The sequence below is a fragment of the Hermetia illucens genome, chromosome 3 (assembly GCF_905115235.1).
Source record: "Hermetia illucens chromosome 3, iHerIll2.2.curated.20191125, whole genome shotgun sequence".
NCBI classification, from domain to species: Eukaryota; Metazoa; Arthropoda; class Insecta; order Diptera; family Stratiomyidae; genus Hermetia; species Hermetia illucens.
This window is the reverse complement of record NC_051851.1, coordinates 55,025,723-55,047,491: the sequence shown is the minus strand read 5'-3', so window position 1 is coordinate 55,047,491 and position 21,769 is coordinate 55,025,723. Positions and strand designations below refer to the sequence as shown.

Genomic DNA, 21,769 nt, shown 5'->3' with positions numbered 1-21,769 from the left:
GGGACCAACCTAGCAACGATCATGTTTTCAAATTTTGCGATATTTCGCTAAGGTAGATAGTTGAATACTACAAAATAAAAAGGTGCCACACCAAATGGAAATCTAAGGAAATATATTACATAACATGTACCCTTAATATGATAAATAAATTGAAAACAATTCAATAATTTTTATATTTTTTGAACTATTTAAAAAAAAAATGATACCCTCCTCTTTTCTACCCTGTATATAAATATACCGCTGCCATAAACCCCTATATGGAACACAGGGTGTCAACTATACCCACGCGCCATGACCATCTGTTCTGAGCAATGTGCTTCAGTTAGCTATGCGAATAGCTGGCACTGCTCCTCCATGTTCTATGCCGTAAAAGCTTGGAACCTTTGAGTAGCAATGGTGATTATTTTCCGTGTACTATCCCCATAAAATAGCACAACAGAACACTGGCACAATGCAACAAGTGACATCTTGCACTCTTATATGTCATATGATAGACTGTCAGGTAGGTACAGCATTCAAGATTCACTTCCTGTTGACACATCGAACACTTCCTCAAAATCGATAAAAAGCAAGTAGAACAATGATCTAAACCCAACTCGCCGTCTCACAATGTTCCAAAGAGTAGTCGATACAGGAGGATCTAGAACCACTGTACCGACATATTAAAAAAAGGTGATGATACGAAGTATGCGTGCAACAATATCCTCTACAAAATCTTCCAACTACCCCGCGTTAAGGCCAGTAAAATTCCTTCAAATCTGTCCCTGGAAGAAAATCCTTTCTGATCAAACCGGACAAATTGTCACTCTCTATAAATGATAACCCTCTTTTTGATAAGGAAGGTAGCGTAGTCAGTCGCCGTTCTTATGCCAAATAGGTTCTTCTATCGAAACAAAAAGGCCCATGCCGCTCCTAACGCACCTCCCTACCCTCAATTCCTTCCTTATTGTACATGGCTTCAGACTACAAAGGTTCCAGTATAGTATTACGGCTTCAATTTTTCCAGGATAAGGACGTTTTCGACAACTCATTTGATAAAGGTTCTTATGTGAAACAAATTAGCCATAAAATACTTTGAAAATTCCATCAAAAGAGGGAAGTTCACTAACAAAGATGCCGCCAATGAAAATTCGTTCACAACTGTGTCCTCTTAATTAAAATTCATATTGTATGCCGGATAGCGTTTTGGAGAGTCGAGAATATTATTACAACTAAACATATTTTGCAAATATACAAACCATAGTGTAGCAACCTATTCTATAGCACACATTTCGATAACTTACCAAATTTTAAAATATTATAAAATTAGCAACATTCAAGGTAGAATGCTATGGACTTTGTTTGTGTGTGTTTAATATTAAATATTAAACGCTTTCAAGAGTTTTATGTTATCATACGGGGATCATCGTCGATTTTCTACATTGCTAGCTGGCTAGTCTAAGCAAAGTGTGTTGTTTTAATATTTTTGAGGTTTCATGCCTCCTATTGTGTGTATATAATATGATTTGGTAAAATAAAATGATCCCTTATGAGGTTCAAAAGTGATGTCACGATACTACCAGGTTATAAAACCATTCCTATGACATAGAAATGCCAACATTATATCTATGTATCTAAAAGACGCATTTTGCCTTTTTTTAATATTAAAACGGAACTTCGCTTCCAACAAGATTTCTCTAATTTCAATTCCGAATGACACGATCTTATTTAAATTTATTTTCCAATTCCTTGTTACGCGAACTAGAATGAGGGAGAAGGTTTTAATTATCCTTCCTTCTAATTATTATTTGCGCATTTAATTCTCAGCCGAAGGCTGCTCGCATACTCCTCCGTGCTCGAATCAGATTGTTGAGCATCTGCTCTAGTACATAAATATTATATCGCAACTCTATTCATCCTCCAGCAGCAGTCGCACGACAAGATGTTTGTAACTTTCCTCATTATTAAAGTTGGTAATTAACTGAAAACTATCTCCTCGTTCTCACCTTGCTTTCATGTTAAATTTTAGTTATGGTGTTTCAAAATGCCTGAATTGAGTTTGTTTGGGATGCTAGGCACTTTTTAATTATGTCGTATTTTTTAGCTTGCTGTCTGGCTTTGTCAATAATTTCCAAATTTTAAAGTAAATTTGAACTTAATCCTTAAAATAGCATGCATAAACTTTTGGCATAAAATTAAAAGTTAATTTCGAATGACTATTATACGACTATCATATCAACATGCTTTCAAATAATTTCAAATTATGTGATTAGTAATCCAAATAGTAAAGCATTGTCAAATTCAAATTTTGAAAAGCTTTCCAATTTTAACGATTGTTTCCAAAATATAAATAAAATATTTTTTGGAATTGTTTTCATAAATCCTTTTCTTATTTGCAAGACTCTAACTTTACGTATCTTCTAAGACTTGAACTATAATTCAACGTTAATCAATACTGTTGGAAAATTCAACAGTTTTTCGGTATGCTGCCCTTTATACTTTACCCATCGCAGATCTTTCCAGCGCTTTAGTCTCAAAATTTAGTACTCCACCAATCAAATAAAACCCCTACTAAATTTCGTTAAAATTGAAAAACTCTGTTGGTCTAAAAACAAATCTAATCAATCTACTAATATCGGATTTATCCCTTACACCAAGCTTCGTTAAATTTGTAAATACTAATACTAAAACCGTAAGGAATCAAATCTTAGTACGGAATAAAAAAGGCAAGAACACCGAGCCGAATGTAAAAAAAACTGATATTTGAGATAGTATGTAACTGCACGTTAAGTGGATGTCTCGTGTAAAGTTATATAACAAAAACCAGTGCACCTTCTTGAAGCTTACATTCAAAGACCATTCCCATGGCGTGCATTTTTAATTTGGATAAAAATTAATTTTTTTAAAAAGTGGTACTTTTGATTTCAAATATTTTCAATAAATGAAAATATCTAAACGCTATAGGTGGTGGTCCTGAATGTACTCAAAAAGAGAATTGCAAGCGATAAATTATTAGTTTTAGTTATCATCCATTTCATCTAAATTTTTTTATTCATCTGTCATCATTGTTTTAATTTGTTTGAACTGATAGTCACCTCACTAATTAATGGTTCCGCTAAACGATTATCAGTTATTCTAGTCATAACAGTCTCCGTAAATGTAGATTTTGTTATTGTTTCAGTAACACATCCTAATTCGGTTGGTGCCGGCGGTAACATCGGCAAATCTGGCACAGCCTTATTAACGGTCACCGTTACTGACGGACCACCTTCATGTTTTTCAACATGCACATGCTGTGACGTACCGCCTCGTAAAAAATGAGCCGGTATCATAGCTTGAAAATCAGCACTAGTCAATGGTCTCGGTGGTACCTAAGTTAAGTTAAGAAAATTCATAAAATAAAACAACATTACAGGAAATTCGACTTTTTTTTTATAAGAAAAACAAAAGGAAGAAAAAATAGAGTCACAGGAAAAATAGAATCACAGAACTGTTTTTAGTAGCATTAATAGTACGTCCTAAAATTATTTTTTAGATAACCCTAACTTCTTTTCCTCCATTCCTCTATCGGCTTATTTAGTTATTAATACTCAACACGACAATTCAGATTGGATAACCTCGATATACATTCTTTCTTTTCATAGCTTCATTGGGAGGAAACAAATATTTTGTTACCAAAATAACAGGACAAATAATCGATCAATAAGTTTATCTTGGGAGTCATCTACATAAAAAGCACGACTTTTTAAGTATAATCCTTTGGCCGCTTGCATTACACGTTAAAAAAGAAAACATGACAAAACAAAACTGCCTAATAACTGCTCATATGACAAAACAATATACGGAACATTCACAAACAATAAATAAACAGAGCAACATAAATAGAACTTGTTAGGAAACACTATGTATTCTGCATATTGATTACACTCGTTTAATGCTACTTTCTCTCCCCCAAAGGAGTATATCAACAATACGCTCCATGCTTTGTTGTTTTATTTTGTTTTCACATGCGGACTGACTTAAGATTTGCATTTCAAACATGGAGCCATTCGATTTTTATAGCACCTAAATAAATATTCCCATGATTTTAGGAAAATAATTTTGAAAATAAAATGAGAATCAAAAATCACAATCCATAAGGTGTACTTACCTGGTTGATCAAGAACAATGTTCATAGGTTGGGTTATTTCAATATAAATCAGTTAAATGTTGGTAAATGGAACATCATCTCACTGAAATCCCCGACAGTGATAAAATTCTATTCAATTATTTGAAAAATCAATCATTTCATTAAGCACTGCAACTAGTATTTGAAGCATTTTGTTCTCTTTCTACAATAATCGGATCCTCAAAGTAGCTGATACCCAGCAAATGAAGAAGGGGGTAAATCGCCCCCCGAGATATATATCTACGTTTAAAACCAAAAATTTTAGTTTGGGGAAAGCTACCCCTTGTCTATTGATTTTAGGCTGGACTACAAGTAGAAGACAAAAATCTAATCTCCGAATCTCTCCGAATCTTGCTCTCCGAATCGCGATATAACAATTTAACACAGAGCACGAATTGCTGTGGCACTAGATGTTGTGGGAAAGCATACCACATGAGTTTGTGCCTACGGCCAAGTGACTAGTGTAGATGCAGGAATACAATGATCGTGTATTGCATAAGTGGTTCTGCAATTATGCTGTTAGAAATGCCCTCAAAACAGCCTAATCTTTACGCTTATTCGATTATGGCCTGAATTATCAGCAACGGAAATCTAAGCTTTCTTATCCAAAATAAAACTGAGGAGAAGCGATCATTTCTGTTTTTAACAAGATAGGTAGTTTTCCCATGGTTCCATTTCCTTCTATTTATTACCCCGCAAATATTTTATGTTACTTGTATCCGCGGTTCCACGGCCCTCAGCTGTCTTTTCTCGAGTGGATATCGAAAATCCAGCCGGTCTACAGTATCCAATGGTTTCAGGACATGAAAACCTTCGCTGTTTCTTTATTTACTAGTCTCGCGATAATGGAGAGTTTCATTTGAATGTAAAAAGTGTTCCCATTTTCCCTACTACATAGCATTCTTTACCATTTTTATCATCACATATCCAATTTCCCTTAAATGTCCCGTGACCTTAAACTTAAATCTTTTTTACTAATTATAAAATTTTGTTGCTATATACACTCTCATAATAGCACACAATTAAATGCATTTCGCCCTAATGGATCAATGCAAACAGCAAAGCAATATTTATGTAACTACCAAATATGCACACTACACTTTTCACATGCGGGAAAGTGCAACCTGTAACTATTCCTTGGCGCGGAACTTGGAATTTTCACCTCGGATGACCTGTACATCACGTGACTGACAGTTGAATAGTTAGGCGAAAAAAAAACAAAGAAAATCATGAGGAGTTTAGGAAATGAAATCGATTAAATCAACCTTGAAAAATTCAGCCATATTTTTGGAAAATTATAATTGAAATGAGTTCGTAGAAAATGCAGGGAAGGTGAATTTTTAGAGTTCAATTCCAATATGCCGTGCTGTACATGCAGTAAATCATGGAGTTCGTAGTCGTAATCATTTCAATGTATAATGTACTATTAATACTAAAACCCATTTTAAGATTTCGTATAAAACTCCTCATATGTGCAATGGGGACATGTAAAATTTTTTTCGACTTAATATGCCCGTGTTGGATATCAAATGAAAGATCTTGATTAATACTTTCGAAAGCAGATTTTAGCTTTGACGCAAATTGAACAATGGGTGGGTCAGGGGTAAAAATGTGTAAATTTAAAATGAGACAGGACTCACTTGCAGAAACTAACCAACTCAAAAAAATTAGAAAATCAAGGCAATGCGCTAATATGAAATATAAGCCTTAAAATATGTCCCATTCCGATATCTGCTCAAATAAACTTAATAATAGCATATTACTAACTTTTCGAAGTTGACCGGAAGTAGTATAAAGTAGAGCGTCGAGTACAATACTGGAAAGCTTCGTGAGAATCTGACAGTTAATATCAAAGTTATACCAGTTCAAAGTTATCAAATTCGCGCAAATTTACTGCAAATAAGATACTGACGCCCGCAATTAAAGTTTTGTGTGAAACAAAACCTTATTAAAATCGATTCAATGTCTGTCTGTCGGTCAAACCAGATTTACTCGGAAACGGCTGAACTGATTGTCACGAAATTTGGTGAGAAGGTGTGATCTGTAAACCTCTTTACATTTGGCAAGTGGCGCCATTTTGTGTGAAATTTGGAGAACTGTCACGCACTTGAAGTTCCCCACATAGAGAAACACAAAACATTTTATATCTGAAGCGTCCAGTTTCGGGTTTTTTGACTTGTTATATATTATTTTCAATTTTTACTATCATACTATCTTCTTCATCATTAATAATAGCAAATCACTTTTTTAATCGACCGAAAAACGTCCCTTGAGGGGAGCGGTAAATCCTGCAGCAGAATAATTTTTGAATAAATCCCACCAATACCAGCGAAGGGGCTAAATTTATTAGTTCCGTATGAATTTACTTTTCCCAAAGCTAGAAAAATTCAATGATGGCGTCATAACTAAGAGGAATAATTAGTTTCTGAATTTAAATTTGTGCGTTCTCATTGTCCTCCAAGTCTTTTTTGCAAACGATTTCGTAATACCTTCCCTACTCATTTTAGTGTGATTTTAGTGGTATTTAGTTTTTTGGGATACAGTTACAGTGTTCATGACTTGAGAATTAACTTAAGAAGGGTTTCAGTTAATTTCCCGAAAAGATGGCAATATACTTTGCTTAACTTAATTTGAATAGATATCAATATTCGGGGTATTTTGACGCTAGGGTACATATTGAGATTCGTGATTTTTTTCGGTTAGTTAGTTTCTAAAAATAGATTCGTGAGAGAAATGACCATTTTCTACTACCGCACATCTCGACTTTCCAACAAATGTCAATACTAAGACCGGATTCGAAAAGTACCAATCAAGGCCTTTCGTTTTGATGAAAAAACAATTAATATCCTCCTTTTGCATGTGTAGGAATCCCCATTAAACTGTACGTAGAACAATGTAACTCACTGCATTAGCTCATGGATTCCCCAAATTTTGTGATAATCGATACAGGGTTTTTGAGAAAAGTGCGTGTGGCAGACAGACAGACATTGAACTGATTTTAGTAAACTTTTGTTTTACACAAAGCCTTAAGAAAACACTAAGAAAGAAGTAAATATAGAACATCTAGAACACGTAGAGCACGGAAAGGAGTTCCAAAAAATCGTCAAGGCTCATGTATGTAATACACTCTAATTTAGTTTTCCACAAAATATGTGGAAAGATTCCCAAGACTGAGACAAGGAAAAACTTAGGAATGCTCATATAAAAAATGAAATTAACACACAAAAACAGCTCCAAGAGCCAAAATCCGTTGTGATTGTAGAGAGTGACGAAAACGATCTTGATTTAGGTTTTATTTTAATTTATATTATTTTTTATTTTACTTCATTTATTGGAAGACATAAAGGCGATTATCGTATAGGCATATATTACAGGACAAACTGCTAAGTTAAACTTTGTATTACGTGAAAAAAATTTCAAAGGAGATTCAGTGATTAAAAGTTTTATAAAAATGAAAGGAACCTATAATAGCAGAAGAATTAATCAAAAAGAAAGAATGACTTATATGACCTAAAGTAAGTAATCAAAAGAAACTAATTTGTGGGTGTTCATTTTAAAAATACTCTATACTTTAAAATTGCTTCCTCATTTAAGATATTCTTTTAATTAATGACATTTTAATGTGTATAAAGAACAATTTGAATGGAAAAATTAAATTCAAAATATCCAGAAGAATATAATGAAGGCAAGCCTTAAAATATTCAAATGAACGAACGAGATGCAGTCACAACCATGTAGCCGAGCATAACAATTTGAGCTTTCAGCTTCTTTTACAGAATATGATTAAGGGGGTCATCCCATGTGTCGGGTTGGAGAAATCGATTTTTTTTTTGTATGAATTGTATCTATATATAGTGGAGAATATGTGGGCAAAGGGATTTTTCGATATTCCGAGTCGTTCAGAAATTACAGTGTTAAATAAGTAAGGAGTTTGTAGCCGCGGCTAGAGTACTCCATGTGAAACAGCATCGAATCTTTTTTGATCTGTTAATTTTTTACCTGAGCCTTATAAATTCGAACACAGGTATAAATATAAAAAGATGGAAAACCAATCAATTGTCTAAACGTATTTCCTGTTTGGAATAAAAAGGATAATCCACTCTAAAGTGAGCGCTGAAAGGCTTTCAAGCTATACTCAGTTATATTTTGTTGTAAGTATTGTGCTGTTTGTGTATTCAGTGATTTTTTTAAATGGATCGTACGAAGGGAGATCACTTTAACGTTCAACGTCATGCTCGCACTAGAAAACGAGTATTTCATGGGAACCGATACTTATCAGAGAAGAAAGGAACTTTCTTCCATAAATTTTCTACAGACGAAAATCCTCAGAATCAAAATTGTCCAGCAGGCGAGGGCAGTTGGTGCAAATGCCGCAAAGCGGAAGCTAAAGGAGAACTCGATAGTTTCCACCACGAGAAGGCACCTTTGACTGAAGAAGTTCAAACAGTCATCAAACCAATCTATGAAGATTTGTCTCGAGATGATCTCTTGAACAGATGTTTAGGAGCAGAGACCCAGAATAACAACGAGTCGTTAAATGCATTGATCTGGACTTTTGCTCCTAAACACCTTCATTCTGGGGCCAAGATCGTAGAAATAGCCACTTTTCTGGTTGTAATTATTTTCAATGAAGGGTTCAATGGCATTCTCAAAATCCTAGTTACAATCGGATGTCAAGTTGGTCACATATGTCAGGTTTATGCCGACCGCCGTAATGAAGCGTGAATTTGGCGGTCCGAACGACGATCGACTGACCTCGCTAAAAGAGCCAGAATTGAAACCAGAGAGCAACAATCGGCCTTACAAGACTTTTTTGAAGAAACGGCTCTCTATGGACCAGGTATAGCAGATTAATGCTGAGTTATGATAAAATTTTACTGTTGATAATCACATTTAAATTTTCAAATGCGTTTTTCTCGAAACTGCATCTTGAAAATCGGCTGCCACCATAGCTCAAAATCTATCCAACCAAATTCTTTGAAATTTTCACGACTTCTTTAATACATATTTCTACGGTCCGCAAACTAGGATAATTGCAATCGGACGGACCGTTTTTTTTATTCATAAAAAAAGCTGTAAAAAAACACCAAAATCCAAAAAATTAAGTTTAAAAGCCCACCAAAAATTTACCTTTTAATATTTTCTAATTATCCTAGTTTGCGGACCGTGGAATATTGTCCACATTAAAATGCCGTTTAGTTTTTTTTCCTCAGATGAACACAGCGCCCTCCAGCGTGGCAGCAGAAAAACACCTTTTTTGGAGATGGGTGCATAAATTGACACGTATTCCAAAAACTAGCTACGATATCAAGCGATATCAAGCATCACATATACTAGAGATATCAATAAACATATGGTGAAAAAATCACGTTTCTATCTTTATCCAGTCTTCTAAAATAATTTTTCAAAAAAAAACGGCCTTCACACGGGATGACCCCCTTAAGTGGTTATTTAATACCACACTCGATCATATTCTGTGAAAAAGGGACTCGATTAGTACTTTTCCAAAATGGCCTTATGTTTTTGTATTTCACATGAAATTCAAGCAATCTAAGACGTGTATGACAACATCAACATATAAAGTGAACTCATGTGAACGATGAAGGTGGATACATCAGGGAATATTTTCAATTTCTAGCTATGTACAAATGAAATAAGTCGGGAAACCGGAATTAGACGCTTCAGGTATGAAAGGCTTTGTGTATTTCTTTTATAAAGAGATTTAGGTGTGCATTTGTCCCATTAGTATGTAGCGTATGCATATATTATGTGAGAATATCCACTTTCAAGTGATATTGATATTGCAAGTCTTGAATTTGCACAGAAGCGACAGCTTTGACCTATTATAACTTTGTTAGTAATAGTCCGATTTTTACGATTTTATTTTGGTATGATCATGCTATATACTGTAGCCTACATTCCTGCAAAATTTCGAGATTCTAGGAGGAACTTAAGGAGAGTTTTACTCTCAATTACTAAAAATTATAGTAATGTACTATTAACTTTATTTGAACAGGTATCGGTATAGAGGGTATTTTGGGACCTAGGTACCATAACATACAGTGGCAACCTCTAGACTTTTTCAGATTTTTCGGTTAAGTAGTGTCTGAGAATGGGTCCGTTAAAGAAATGATCACTTTTTCATTTAGCTACGTATTCTGCATTTGCCCAGGATTCAATCACATACTTGCTTATCTGGATTGCTAGAATAAACCCATTTCTTCGCAAACTGAAATATTGAATTAATTTTTCCTTCATCACTCTTCAACTTCAGTTTTTACCCAACCGACTACAAAATTTGACCAAAGCTTATTTCTGAAAACAGCTCAAGAAAAAAATAAAGCGATGGGGGTTGAAAATCCTACAAACCCACAACCTGAAAGAGGCGAAAAGGAATATAATTAAAAAGCCAGTACTAAAGTGGAAAAGAAAAACCTAAGACTACCATACCACTACGTATAGTGCTGGTAGCCTCATAGACTAAGAATCTTCCAAGATGAATAAGAGCGCGATTGTTTGAAAAATTCTATAAGATGACAAACGTTTTTAACAACGCGCGAATGAATTAAATTCCAATCAGGGTCACAAAATAAGTTTGTAAAACTTTTTAGTGAAAAGAGAAGATTTTTTTTGGAAGTAAAAAATTCTCATGGTTAGCATTCAAGTTTGAAATAATTTTTTTATATTTTATAAATATATATTTAGTTTATATTAAAATGGTATGTGTTATTTTCTCTTTTACTCTCTGTTTTGGAATATTTTAATTTAATTGAACTTTTTCCCGAAAAATTTTACAGATTTGTCAAAAAAATTCTTACTGGCACTAGAGAAAGAGGATAAATTAACTGTTACTGAAATATCAGAAGGGATCAACCTACTCAATAGAAAAAAAATTCAAGCCTCTGTTATATTATGAAATTCGATTCCTGGGTTCCCCACGAATTACCCCTCAGGAATAAGGAAAACCACCTGAAAAATTGTGCTTCGCACCTACATAGGCGACAACCGAAAAATATTCTTTCCGAATTGCTCACTGGAAATGAGAACAAAAATGTTAAACGCCGACGAACTGTTTGCAAGAAAAAAGAATCACTGCTATCGACATTAAGAGGAGAATTTCACACTCGCAAAATCTTACTATGTGGTGGACTATTCGAAAGATTATTCACTGGAGGCATGCAGCCACAACTTAACAGCCGAAGTATGCTATTCTCAGAAAGAGCGTCGCGCGGCTGTATTGAAGGTATTACGGCTACCTCTGGTGCATAGAAGAACGTAATACCATGAGCAATTAAGGAGTTAGATTAGTAGCGATTGGTCTCCAGTAACCCTCTTGGGTTACAAACCGAAGCTATGAATATCTTCTCACCAAAGACATCTGAATTCTATAAAAAGAGGATTTTTTGCAACCAGACTGTTAAGAGTATGTAATAGAATTTCAAAGATACAAGCTTACGTTAAAAATTGACTGAAAACATGAATGTCAATGTGGAGGTCATCTAATTATCAACAACAAATGAAGTTGTATGTAATATATATATAGTTGTATGTAATATATATATATGCCTGGCGTACCAGGTTTATCCTCACCTGAGTTGCAAACGCAGAGCTGCATGCGACCAGGCGCGTGTCATGGGTTGCGGATAATGACATGACCCACCGGATCAGCTACGAATATCGCAAGTTAATCTTGTAAATAAGTAGCCGCGGACAAGCAGAACGTTTTCCTTTGTGTTCGTCCTCCCTTACCGATTCTTCCCGTTCAGGGGTGAAGGGATCGACGCGCCTATCGGATGAATTGCAGTGACGGTACACTGTATTTCAGCGGCTCCCCTCCAAATACCTTCCCTACCTTTGGAGGTAACCATGGGGCATTGCAACATTGGGGCTCTGTTGCAGGGTTGACTGCTTCCCCAATACTCGTGGGAATAAAATTGGGGAAAACAATTTAATTTTTTTTAATGGGACCCCAGGGACACGAAGACAGTACCCAACATGATTAAGGGTCGTTCAACAACATCAGAGTGGCTCTTCGCCCTTGGATGTTTTGGCGGTTATGCCGTCAACCACCAGGGACGGGAGACCTAGGCGTCGTATGGTTTTATAATTTATAATGAGGCTTTGACCGCATTCCAGGTCGCATTCACAGAGTATGCTGAGATTCTCCCAGACGCTAGGCCAAAGATCTCAAAACTGAAGTTTACTTCGGCAACTACTAACATCATTGCTGCCGTTGACAGAATTTTGGCTGATCGTTTGGCTAGCGAGATTACTGCTACAGAGGTTTCTCTACGTTGCAGCTGCCACGGTTATTCGTCTCCATAACCAACATCTTAGAGCGAATAACAGAGGTATGCGCAGAAGGACTTTACCGTTCTGGGTGTTTTGACTCAACAAAAGAGTCGAAAAGTTGAGAAAGGAGATTGGTCGTGTGACGCAAGCACTCCTTGGAAATCCATCACCAAGAGTGCACAGATGCGTTGCGAACATCATTGGAAACTACCATCTGTCCAATGATATGCCAATCGAAGAAATCCTCGAGGTGCTGAAGCAGAAACTTGCGGTATGCTCCAATCGCATCCGTAGGTATCAGAAAAGCTTTCAGCGAAGGACAGACAACACCTTGTTCTTCCAGAACCAACGGGGATTCTACAAAAATCTCACCAGCTCAGATAGGGAAAGTAACCCCGATCTGGATCAGGCAGAAGACTTCTGGAGAAGTGTTTGGAGCGAATCCAGCCGTTGCAATTTAGAAGCAGCGTGGCTCCCACACCTTATGCGTTCATGCGAGGCCCTCCCCGAAATGACCATGCCTGACGTAACTGAAGGCAACGTTGAAGCAGCCCTTGACAAGGCAGGTAACTGGAAGGCGCCAGGCGTTGACAAGATTCACAACTTCTGGCTGAAGCGGTTCAAGAGCACTCAGGATATTGGCAAATCAATTTAATCAGATGATTGCCGATCCTGATTTAGTTCCACCATTTTTCACCAAGGGGATAACTTTCCTCATCCCCAAGGAACAGGGTGTCTCTTGCCCTTCAAAATGTCGACCAATTACTTGTCTTCCTACCATCTACAAGTTCTTCACTTCAGTTCTGTGCGCGAACATCTCAAAACATCTTGATGTTCATAAATTGATAGCTGAGGAGCAAAAAGGATGCGCAAAAGACTCCCGAGGCTGCAAAGAACAGCTTATAATCGATACGGTAGCTGTAAAGCAGGCTGTCCACCAAAAACGAAACATCTCGACAGCCTACATCGATTATAAATCAGCCTTTGACTCCATATCACATTCGTGGTTACTACAAGTGTTACGCTTGTATAAAATCAACCCGAATGTCATTCTTCTTCTGAGAACAGTAATGAAGAATTGGAGCACGAAGCTTTCGGTATCCTCACAAACATCAGGAGAGATACCAATCAGGCGTGGCATTTTCCAAGGCGACTCTCTAAGCCCACTGTGATTTTGTTTGGCTTTGAATCCGCTATCCCATCTTTTGCATGAAAGCAAATACGGGTTCCAAGTCAAGCATGGCATATTGTCGAAATGTACATTAAGCCATTTAATGTACATTGACGACATCAAATTGTATGCCAAAGACGAGAACCAACTTCGCTCCTTGCTGGACATCACCATCAGTTCAGCAGGGATATCGGCATGCAGTTGGGTTTGGAGAAATGTCGCATAAAAACAATTGTTCGGGGAAAACACACCGACAACGAAGGATACAGCCAAAATAACATCCGAATTGAGGGTATGGATTCGGACGACGTCTACAAATACCTCGGCATATTGCAAGCAACAACACCTGCTGTGGCAATAATTAAATCTAAGTTGCTGGGGGAATTTGAACGGCGTCTGGATCTTGTCCTTAAAACTGAGCTGTACGGGAAAAATAAGATCATGGCAATCAATACCTTCGCTATTCCCGTCCTTCTATACACTTTCGGTGTGATACAGTGGAGTAATTCTGATTTAGAAGCTAAGTCAATAGACGGGTAAGGGTAGTTCTTGCAAACAACAACATGCATAATAGAGCTGCCGAAAAATTGAGGATCACTATCCCACGTCATCAGGGAGGAAGGGGGGTACTTGATTTAAAAACGTTGCACTACAATCAAATGCATTCTCTTCGTGAGTTTTTCTATGAGAAACAATCCTCTAGCGAAATACATCAGGCTACCGTCATGGCAAATAATAAATTATCTCCTTTGAACTTGAGAAGCAGAGAATGGGATCCCATGTCGAATGTTACTTCAGTCCAACAGAAGATCGACATGTGGAAAGAGAAACCCATGCACGGAGGTCATATAAAAAATTTGTTGTTGTCAGGCATTGACATCGAAGCCTCCAACAAATGGTTGACAAATGGTGTACTTTTCTATGAGACCGAAGCATTCCTAACTTCAATTCAGGATGCTTCGCTCCCAACAAAAAATTATAAACGGTACATTCTTCACGACTCCTCAATCACCAACTCCAGTTGTAGGTTATGCAACTGTGAAGAGGAGACCATCCAGCACATAACATCTACGTGCAGGATGTTGAGCGGTACCGAGTACACCAATCGTCATAACTCCGTCTGCAAGATTCTCCATCAAAACCTTGCGTTGAAGTATAACTTAGTGGAAACCTACCATCCTTACTATAAGTACACTCCGCAGAGAATCTTGGAAAATGATCGGGTCAAACTACTGTGGGATCACACTATTGCCACCGACCATAGTGTTAATCATAACAGACCCGATCTATAATAGTTCTGGTTCTGAAGGAAGAACGAGCGTGCTTTATAATCGATGTAGCCGTACCGTTGGACCGGAACACTGTTGAAAAACAGCACGAAAAAATCTGGAACTACGGCCCCTTGGCAGACGATATGAAACAGACTGAGTAGTAATTTCAGCGACGGGATTAGTTCCGCAGAACTTACATAAAGCGCTGAAAACGCTCGATTTTAGGGCTGGACTATACATGGAGATGCAAAAAGCGGTTATCCTTGCAACCTGTGCTATAGTCCGAAGAGTCCTGTTCGGTAACAATCTGACCTAATGGGTTTCAGTCTTGATCCGCACTGTCTTCGATATAAGAGCCATGTCTCTGTAGTGTAGAACCTCCGCGTCATTGGCTGAAGTGTTTGCGACAATCGAGATGTAGTAATACATTTTCGCATGGTCGCACACACTTTGTGTTAAAACGCATCATCGCTGTGATGCGGGCCTTTGGATGTTGCCTTCAGCCCATCCTTAGGTTGGTCGCCCCTCGGTCCGGTTGGGCGGGAAGAGGGTCCGTGGGCTTTTTTAACTATATAATGGCTATTTAAATATGGCATAGCTCAGTATCATCAGGAAAATCCAATTTAAAAAGCGACTGTTTTATTTATACTCAGCCACCGTTCTTGTTTCTAGGAAACTGTAGATAAGGAAAGTTAAATATATCAAATAGCTTGTATATTCTTTTACTTTACCATCAGTCAACCATGCTTTACCCTCCCTCGACTAAAGCAAAACATTTAGTATTGTTCGAATCCGCTTTTAAGAGAGAGGGACAGCACTTGGGACGCCCTACCTTCAAGAATTACTGGAAGAAAATTGAAATAGTGGGCTCGACTACATATAGTTAATGTGAAGAAGCAGAAGAAGGCACAAGATTTCATATGCTACTGTTCGGGTTTCGTAGATTTAAAACGAAAATATTTCGCAAATTCCTCTTCAATCAAAAATATGTACACTCTTTACATTGGGGTGTGAATGAAAATGAAGAAAACATCAGATGTTGAACCGAAAAATTGTTTCGGAGTTCGAATTTGGCGCGCAACAAGCCAAGTCCTGACGAATTTTTGCGTAGATTTACAACTACGAATGAAACTTGAGTTCACCATTGCCCTCCTGAAACCAAATAACAACAAAAAATGGATTGGACAGGTGAACCAACGCCAAAAAGGTAAAAACAATTTTTTCGGACACAAAAGTGATTATCTTCGTTGACACTGTCCTGTTCCTTGACATTTATGAACTAACAAATGCCGAAATTTTTATTCTAGCATGCCTATTGGACCAAGAATGAAAGAAATATTTATGTTAATAAGGAAAATAACTACCTTCCACACACAAAAATAATGAAGTTGTTTCTAGTTAGGGGAATTCATCGTCGGTCTAAACTTAAAGAGCATTAGGTGCAGTACGCTTGTGTCAAAAGTGATTAGTAGTCAAATTCGATCTAACCGGAATACCGACATTTTTCGCAAAGCAAGAAAACGCAAGGTAAGTTTAGCAGTATAGGGGACAGGCAATTGGAGGAAGTCCAAGGCTATACCTGTACATTTGATGCAATAGTTAAAAGAACCTCTATCCTTTTGTAATTGCTGGTAAACGTTCCTTTCCTTATTAGAAAGAAATACGCCAAAGATAATTTTATGACACAATATTATTTTCCTCTGCTTTCAACAGTCTTGACTTACATCTTAGAGATGCTACCATTTAACTTCTAAAGAACCTGATATTCGCTATCACAAATAGTTATGACTAATGGAAGGGAATTAACTTTTTTAAATAGTCGTCATTAGTTGTGAAAAAACTCTGACTGTTGTTGAATGATGTTTCATTACTGTATTTGGGTTCAGGCCTAATAAGGTACATCCCGCAGTATAAGCATAGCAAAGGGGGCAATACGAATACAACGCAGGTGTGTATCAAAATATAATAAAAAATAATATAAAGTAACAGAAGCAGCGTCCATTATCTTTATGGTTATGGCCACATTCGATATGGAGCAAAACTTTTTCATCAAAATACTTGCTCAATTTACTTCGACAGGATAACTGATGGAAATGCAAATAAACCAAATCATTTTGGAATTGATTATACAAGACAGCAAAAACATTCTCACAAGAAATTCCCCATAGATTCTTCTTCTTAGATGTATGTAACGAAATTCAAATGGATTTCAGCACCTTCTTCTACTAATTAATATCTTTTTTAATAATCCCAACCATTGAACATCATCCTTTCCGCCGAATACTTACCTATCTCGAACCCTGTAAACTTATGGCATCGTGATTTCTGTGACCATCTCATTTTATTTATTCATTGCCCTAATCTAACTCTAGCAAGCAATAGAATCCTTACATTCTAGATACTTTACCAAAAGCAAATCATATCATACCTCTTTCTCTTCATCAGTTATTTTTGCGCCAGGCGCACCATTTTGTTGATTTGGTGCATCACTAGACATGGAATTGCTTGAAGTTAAACGACGTGGTGCAGGAACAGGCTGGATTTGCACATTCTCGTTCTGCATATCATGTGGAATGGATTCTGCTGGGGCGGAATTTTGATCGAAACCGTTTGTTTTTGTAATTGTTGTTTGTTCAACAACAGTATTTTTATTTGTATCGTAGGCAATTGGTTGTGTGATGTATTTATTTGACTCGGCTACTAAATCGCCAATAGAACGTTTGTAGCCTAAAGATAGAAATGAAAGTTATATTTTTTTTGATTCAGGAGAAAATGTAATTAAAATTACCTGGACGATTGGCCATGTAGCCGGTAGGGCTCAGTCCCTTCAACAAAGAAGGACTGCGCGGACTTTGTGGTGGTTCGAGAGGACCTCGAATCTCACGCTGCAATACTAACCGAACGAACCTTTGATGATCGGTTAAGAGTTGAACGGCCGTTTCATGATATGCTGTGGTCATATCGACTCCATTGATCTACGAAAGAAGAAATAGACAGTATTAGTAGATTTATCATATATATTTTTTGGCGAATGACAGAATCTTAAATTTTTAGAAAATTTAGCAACTCGTATTTATTCTATAGACACAAATTGGAAAATACCCGGAAGAAATTTCTACATTACATATACATCATATTTTAAAAATAGTAGCCGGTCGAAAATTATAACTTGTTGAAATTAGAAAAGCTTGGAAATTAATCGAGTTCCATCTTCTTCACCACAGAATGCGGAAACGGGCCCATCTTTCAACGCTCCCCAGCATCTTTCTAACAACTGTTGCCCCCCATCAATCTGTTGTAAAGTTGCCTGTGAATCCCATTCAAACTCCCACAAGAAATAAGTCGGGAAATCGGAAGCTAAACCTTTGAGGTATGAAAGATTTTGTTTGTTGCTACTGTAAGTATATTTGAGTGCAGAAAAATCCCATCTGTACGTAGCCCGTAATGTATATTTAGCATGTCAAACTTTAGCTTTCAGTAAATTTACACGGAAAGGATAACTTTGAGTTAGTGTAACTCAACTTTGATTTTGATCAAACTTGGGGATATCATACTTCATACTATAGTCTATTTTACTGCTATTGCTACTTTGTAGCTCTCAGAGAAACTAAAGGGGAGTTTCTGGTCAATTTCCCCAAAAACATAGTAATATACTATTATTATGTAACTTAATCTGAGCAGATATGGGTATGGAGAGTATTTTGAAGCCTGGACACCGTACAGAAGCACCTCCATGATTGTTCCAGATTTTTCGGTTGGGTAGTTTCTTAAAAAGGATCCGTAAAAAAATCATCAATTTCGACGCTCCGCACTCCCCGCCCTTCCAACAAAGATCAAAACTAAGGCTTGCTTTCGAAAGTACTTATCGAGAACTTTCATTTGATACCCAACATGAATACATTTGGGGTAAAAATGTGTACATCCCCCCTTTGCATCTGCTGAGGACCGCCCGAAATATGTATTTGTAAAACTATATTTTAAATTACTATTAGCCAATAAAGGAAACTGCCTTCTAAAACAATCTTTTTCTTGAAAAGTTTGGCAAACTAATCACCTTCGAAATCACACCACTAATAATCTATCTGCCTGCTGAGTATATGTTGTTATTCTTCATAGGCAACCACCTCCCATAAGCCTCTTATTTTGCACTTGTAAATCGTGCTACGTTCCTTGGCAAGAAGGGTAACGGGAGTCACCTCTGCGACCACCATCACTACCTGCTGCTTCGATTTACCCGAAAAAGCTCACCTTCAAATCGAGGGTTAATTCAAAATGCTTGACCGTTAGTTTTGGCTCTTAATAATCTCTTTCTAAACATTGTGCCAAGCAGCTGAACTAATGATACTTTTTCTACAGGTAGATAAAAAGGTGACTTCGAGGGTATAAAAGCCCCGTAGACTGCCGTTACGAGAGGCGTTACTGAATTTACGACAGTGTCGGATATAGCGCTACCACCTTCTGAAGCATCCTCCAGTACGGATCTGCCTATTCTAAGAGCTTCAAAAAATTTCGTAATTTTGCCCGTGCACTGATAACAGGCGGAGTTTGAAATGCATTTCCCGCTAGCTAGGCTGACATAGCCGCTGAAAAACGTTATTCCTAAACACCAAATCCAGGCCAAGCCATCCGCTCGGCTCAAAATAAACAAATTCCAATTTCCTTTGGTACTTCAATATAAAATTCTCAATGGAAGAGGAATCAAACGGTGGAATTCCCTTTCTCGACATCAAAATACTACAGAATAATAATAGCTTGCAATTCAACATATATACAAAACCATCGAGTACACAACGTACCGTCGCCAGGACGTTTAACCACTCACATCAACATAAAATGGCCGCTTACCGATCCATGGTCCATCAACTTTTGTCAATACCTCTTACCAAAGAACGGTTTGAAAAATAGAAATCATGCATTGTGGACACAGCCATTAAAATCGATTTCTGTTAACTCTAAATCATAGCTTAATAAGGAAGATGCAGGATACCAAGGAACGAAATCGCGTAACAACTTTGTTCAAACAATAGAGAATTAATTAAGTAAATAGTAATTAAGGCTTAGTCATTAAGATAAGGGATTAAAATATTTAGTATATACAGTAGTCAAAAAAAGTTTGTCAACAACGATGAAACAAGTCCGGATGCCGGAAGCTGGCGCTTCGGATATGAAGGTTTTGTGTTTATCTCATCTTTTTTAAACTACAAAAGCTAGGTACATATTACAGACGTAAATAAGTACACCTTAAACAAACATTGCCTATTACCGAATACTATACTTATATATGCATATATATAAATTGGTCGCACACATATTTCCGATTTACATCGGACATAAAAGTATCCATGTGCACATCTAAAGTACAGTAATAGGAAAATGAAAACAAAGTCTTAATTCACAATCAAAAATGTATGTCAACATAAGAAAATTGTTAGTACGCTATGTTGTTAATGAGGTTTTCCGATCGATGGGTAATACCGATAACGCCAGATGATGATTTTGAATTCAGAAAAAGGTTTATCGGTTTACAAAATTGCAGAATTATTGCTTATGAGACCATAAACTGTTTATAAAATACGCCAGGGTTATAAAAACGAGGCTAGGATTGACAAGACTTGCGAGTTATCCTTCGAAAAGTTCAATTTAACCCTAAAATAAGTGCTGAACAGGTTAGTCAAGGGTTCACCAGCATTTCGGGTCAAACAATTAAAAAACTTTTGAAAAGTAACGTTTTAAGTAACCGTTTGGTTCTCGAACCGCTCGCAACAAACCGTACATTTCTTCAGTGAATAAGAAAAAGCGCCTCGAGTCTGCAGAAGTATATTTCGAAGGACGAAAACGGAACGATTATCGTCTGTGACGAGTCCAAAATGAATTTGTTCGGTAGCGACGGGAAGGTAAAAGTCTGGCGAAAATCAAACACTGAATTTAATGAGAACAAATCCGGAAACCGGAAGCTGGGCGCTTCAGGTATGAAAGGCTTTGTTTGCTTCTTCTGTGAGTATACTTGAGTTTAGAACTATCCCATTTGTACGTAGCCCCTTACACATATGCATTTAGCATATCTCATTTAGTACTTCGGGTTGTAAATTTACACGGTAAAGACAACTTTGAGCTACTGTAACTTTGTTACTAACAGTAAGATTTTGATCCAACTTGTAGATAATATGCTTCATATTATATTTTATACTACTACCATAACTCTGAGATAAACTTAAGGGGGGTTTTACTCAATTTTCCCAAAAAAAACATGGTAATATACTATTATTAACTTAATTTGAAAAGATATCAATATGGATAGTATTTTGGGGCCAGGACACCATATAGAGGCAGCTTCATGAATTTTTTCAAATTTTTCGGTTGGGTAGTTTCTGCGAATGGGACCGTTAAAGAATCATCACTTTCCACCTCGCCCACTCCCCGCCTTTCTAGCAAAGTCAAGACAGGCTTCAAAAAGTACTAATCGAGACCTTCCATTTGATACCCCACATGACTATATTCCTTGAAGAAAAAATTTACACCCCCTTTTACATGTATGGTACCACCCCTAAATCTCAACGTAGAAGGCTATCACTCACTGTATGTCTGGGCGATCACAGTTCCCACCTTCTCATCAAATTTCGTGTCAATCGGTACAGCCGTTTCTGATAAAAGTGCGTGTGATAGACAGACAGACAGGCAGGCAGACAAACAGACAGACAGACAAAACCTTAAAAATGCGAATGTTACTCAATAAACATGGTGGCGGAAATGTCATGGTTTGAGGTTGTTTCGCGACGTCAGGGGTAGGCGCATTGCAGTTTATTGATGGAATGATGACTACAAAAGACTACATCAAAACTTTAAAAGAAAATCTGCACCAGAGTGCTGAGAAACTAGGCATCTTAGACT

The 21,769-nt window shown here is 37.1% G+C and overlaps 1 protein-coding gene across 16 annotated transcripts in view; it reads right to left on the bottom strand.

Moving 5' to 3' along the window:
* The window catches only part of LOC119651794 (protein lap4), a 460,994-nt gene that overhangs the window by 176,964 nt on the left and 262,261 nt on the right, over positions 1 to 21,769 (bottom strand). For 15 of the 16 annotated variants that reach the window (XR_005249491.1, XM_038055565.1, XM_038055563.1 and 12 more), the window contains 3 exons: positions 17,670 to 17,856; positions 17,310 to 17,608; positions 3,075 to 3,350 (listed from right to left, as the gene is read on the bottom strand). Coding sequence is in view for 15 of the 16 variants with exons in the window: in XM_038055565.1 (XP_037911493.1) it covers positions 3,075 to 3,350; positions 17,310 to 17,608; positions 17,670 to 17,856 (762 nt within the window). In the remaining variant the exon portion in view is untranslated. The remainder of the gene's footprint in view (positions 1 to 3,074; positions 3,351 to 17,309; positions 17,609 to 17,669; positions 17,857 to 21,769) is intronic. The other variant, XM_038055569.1, reaches the window with a different exon arrangement.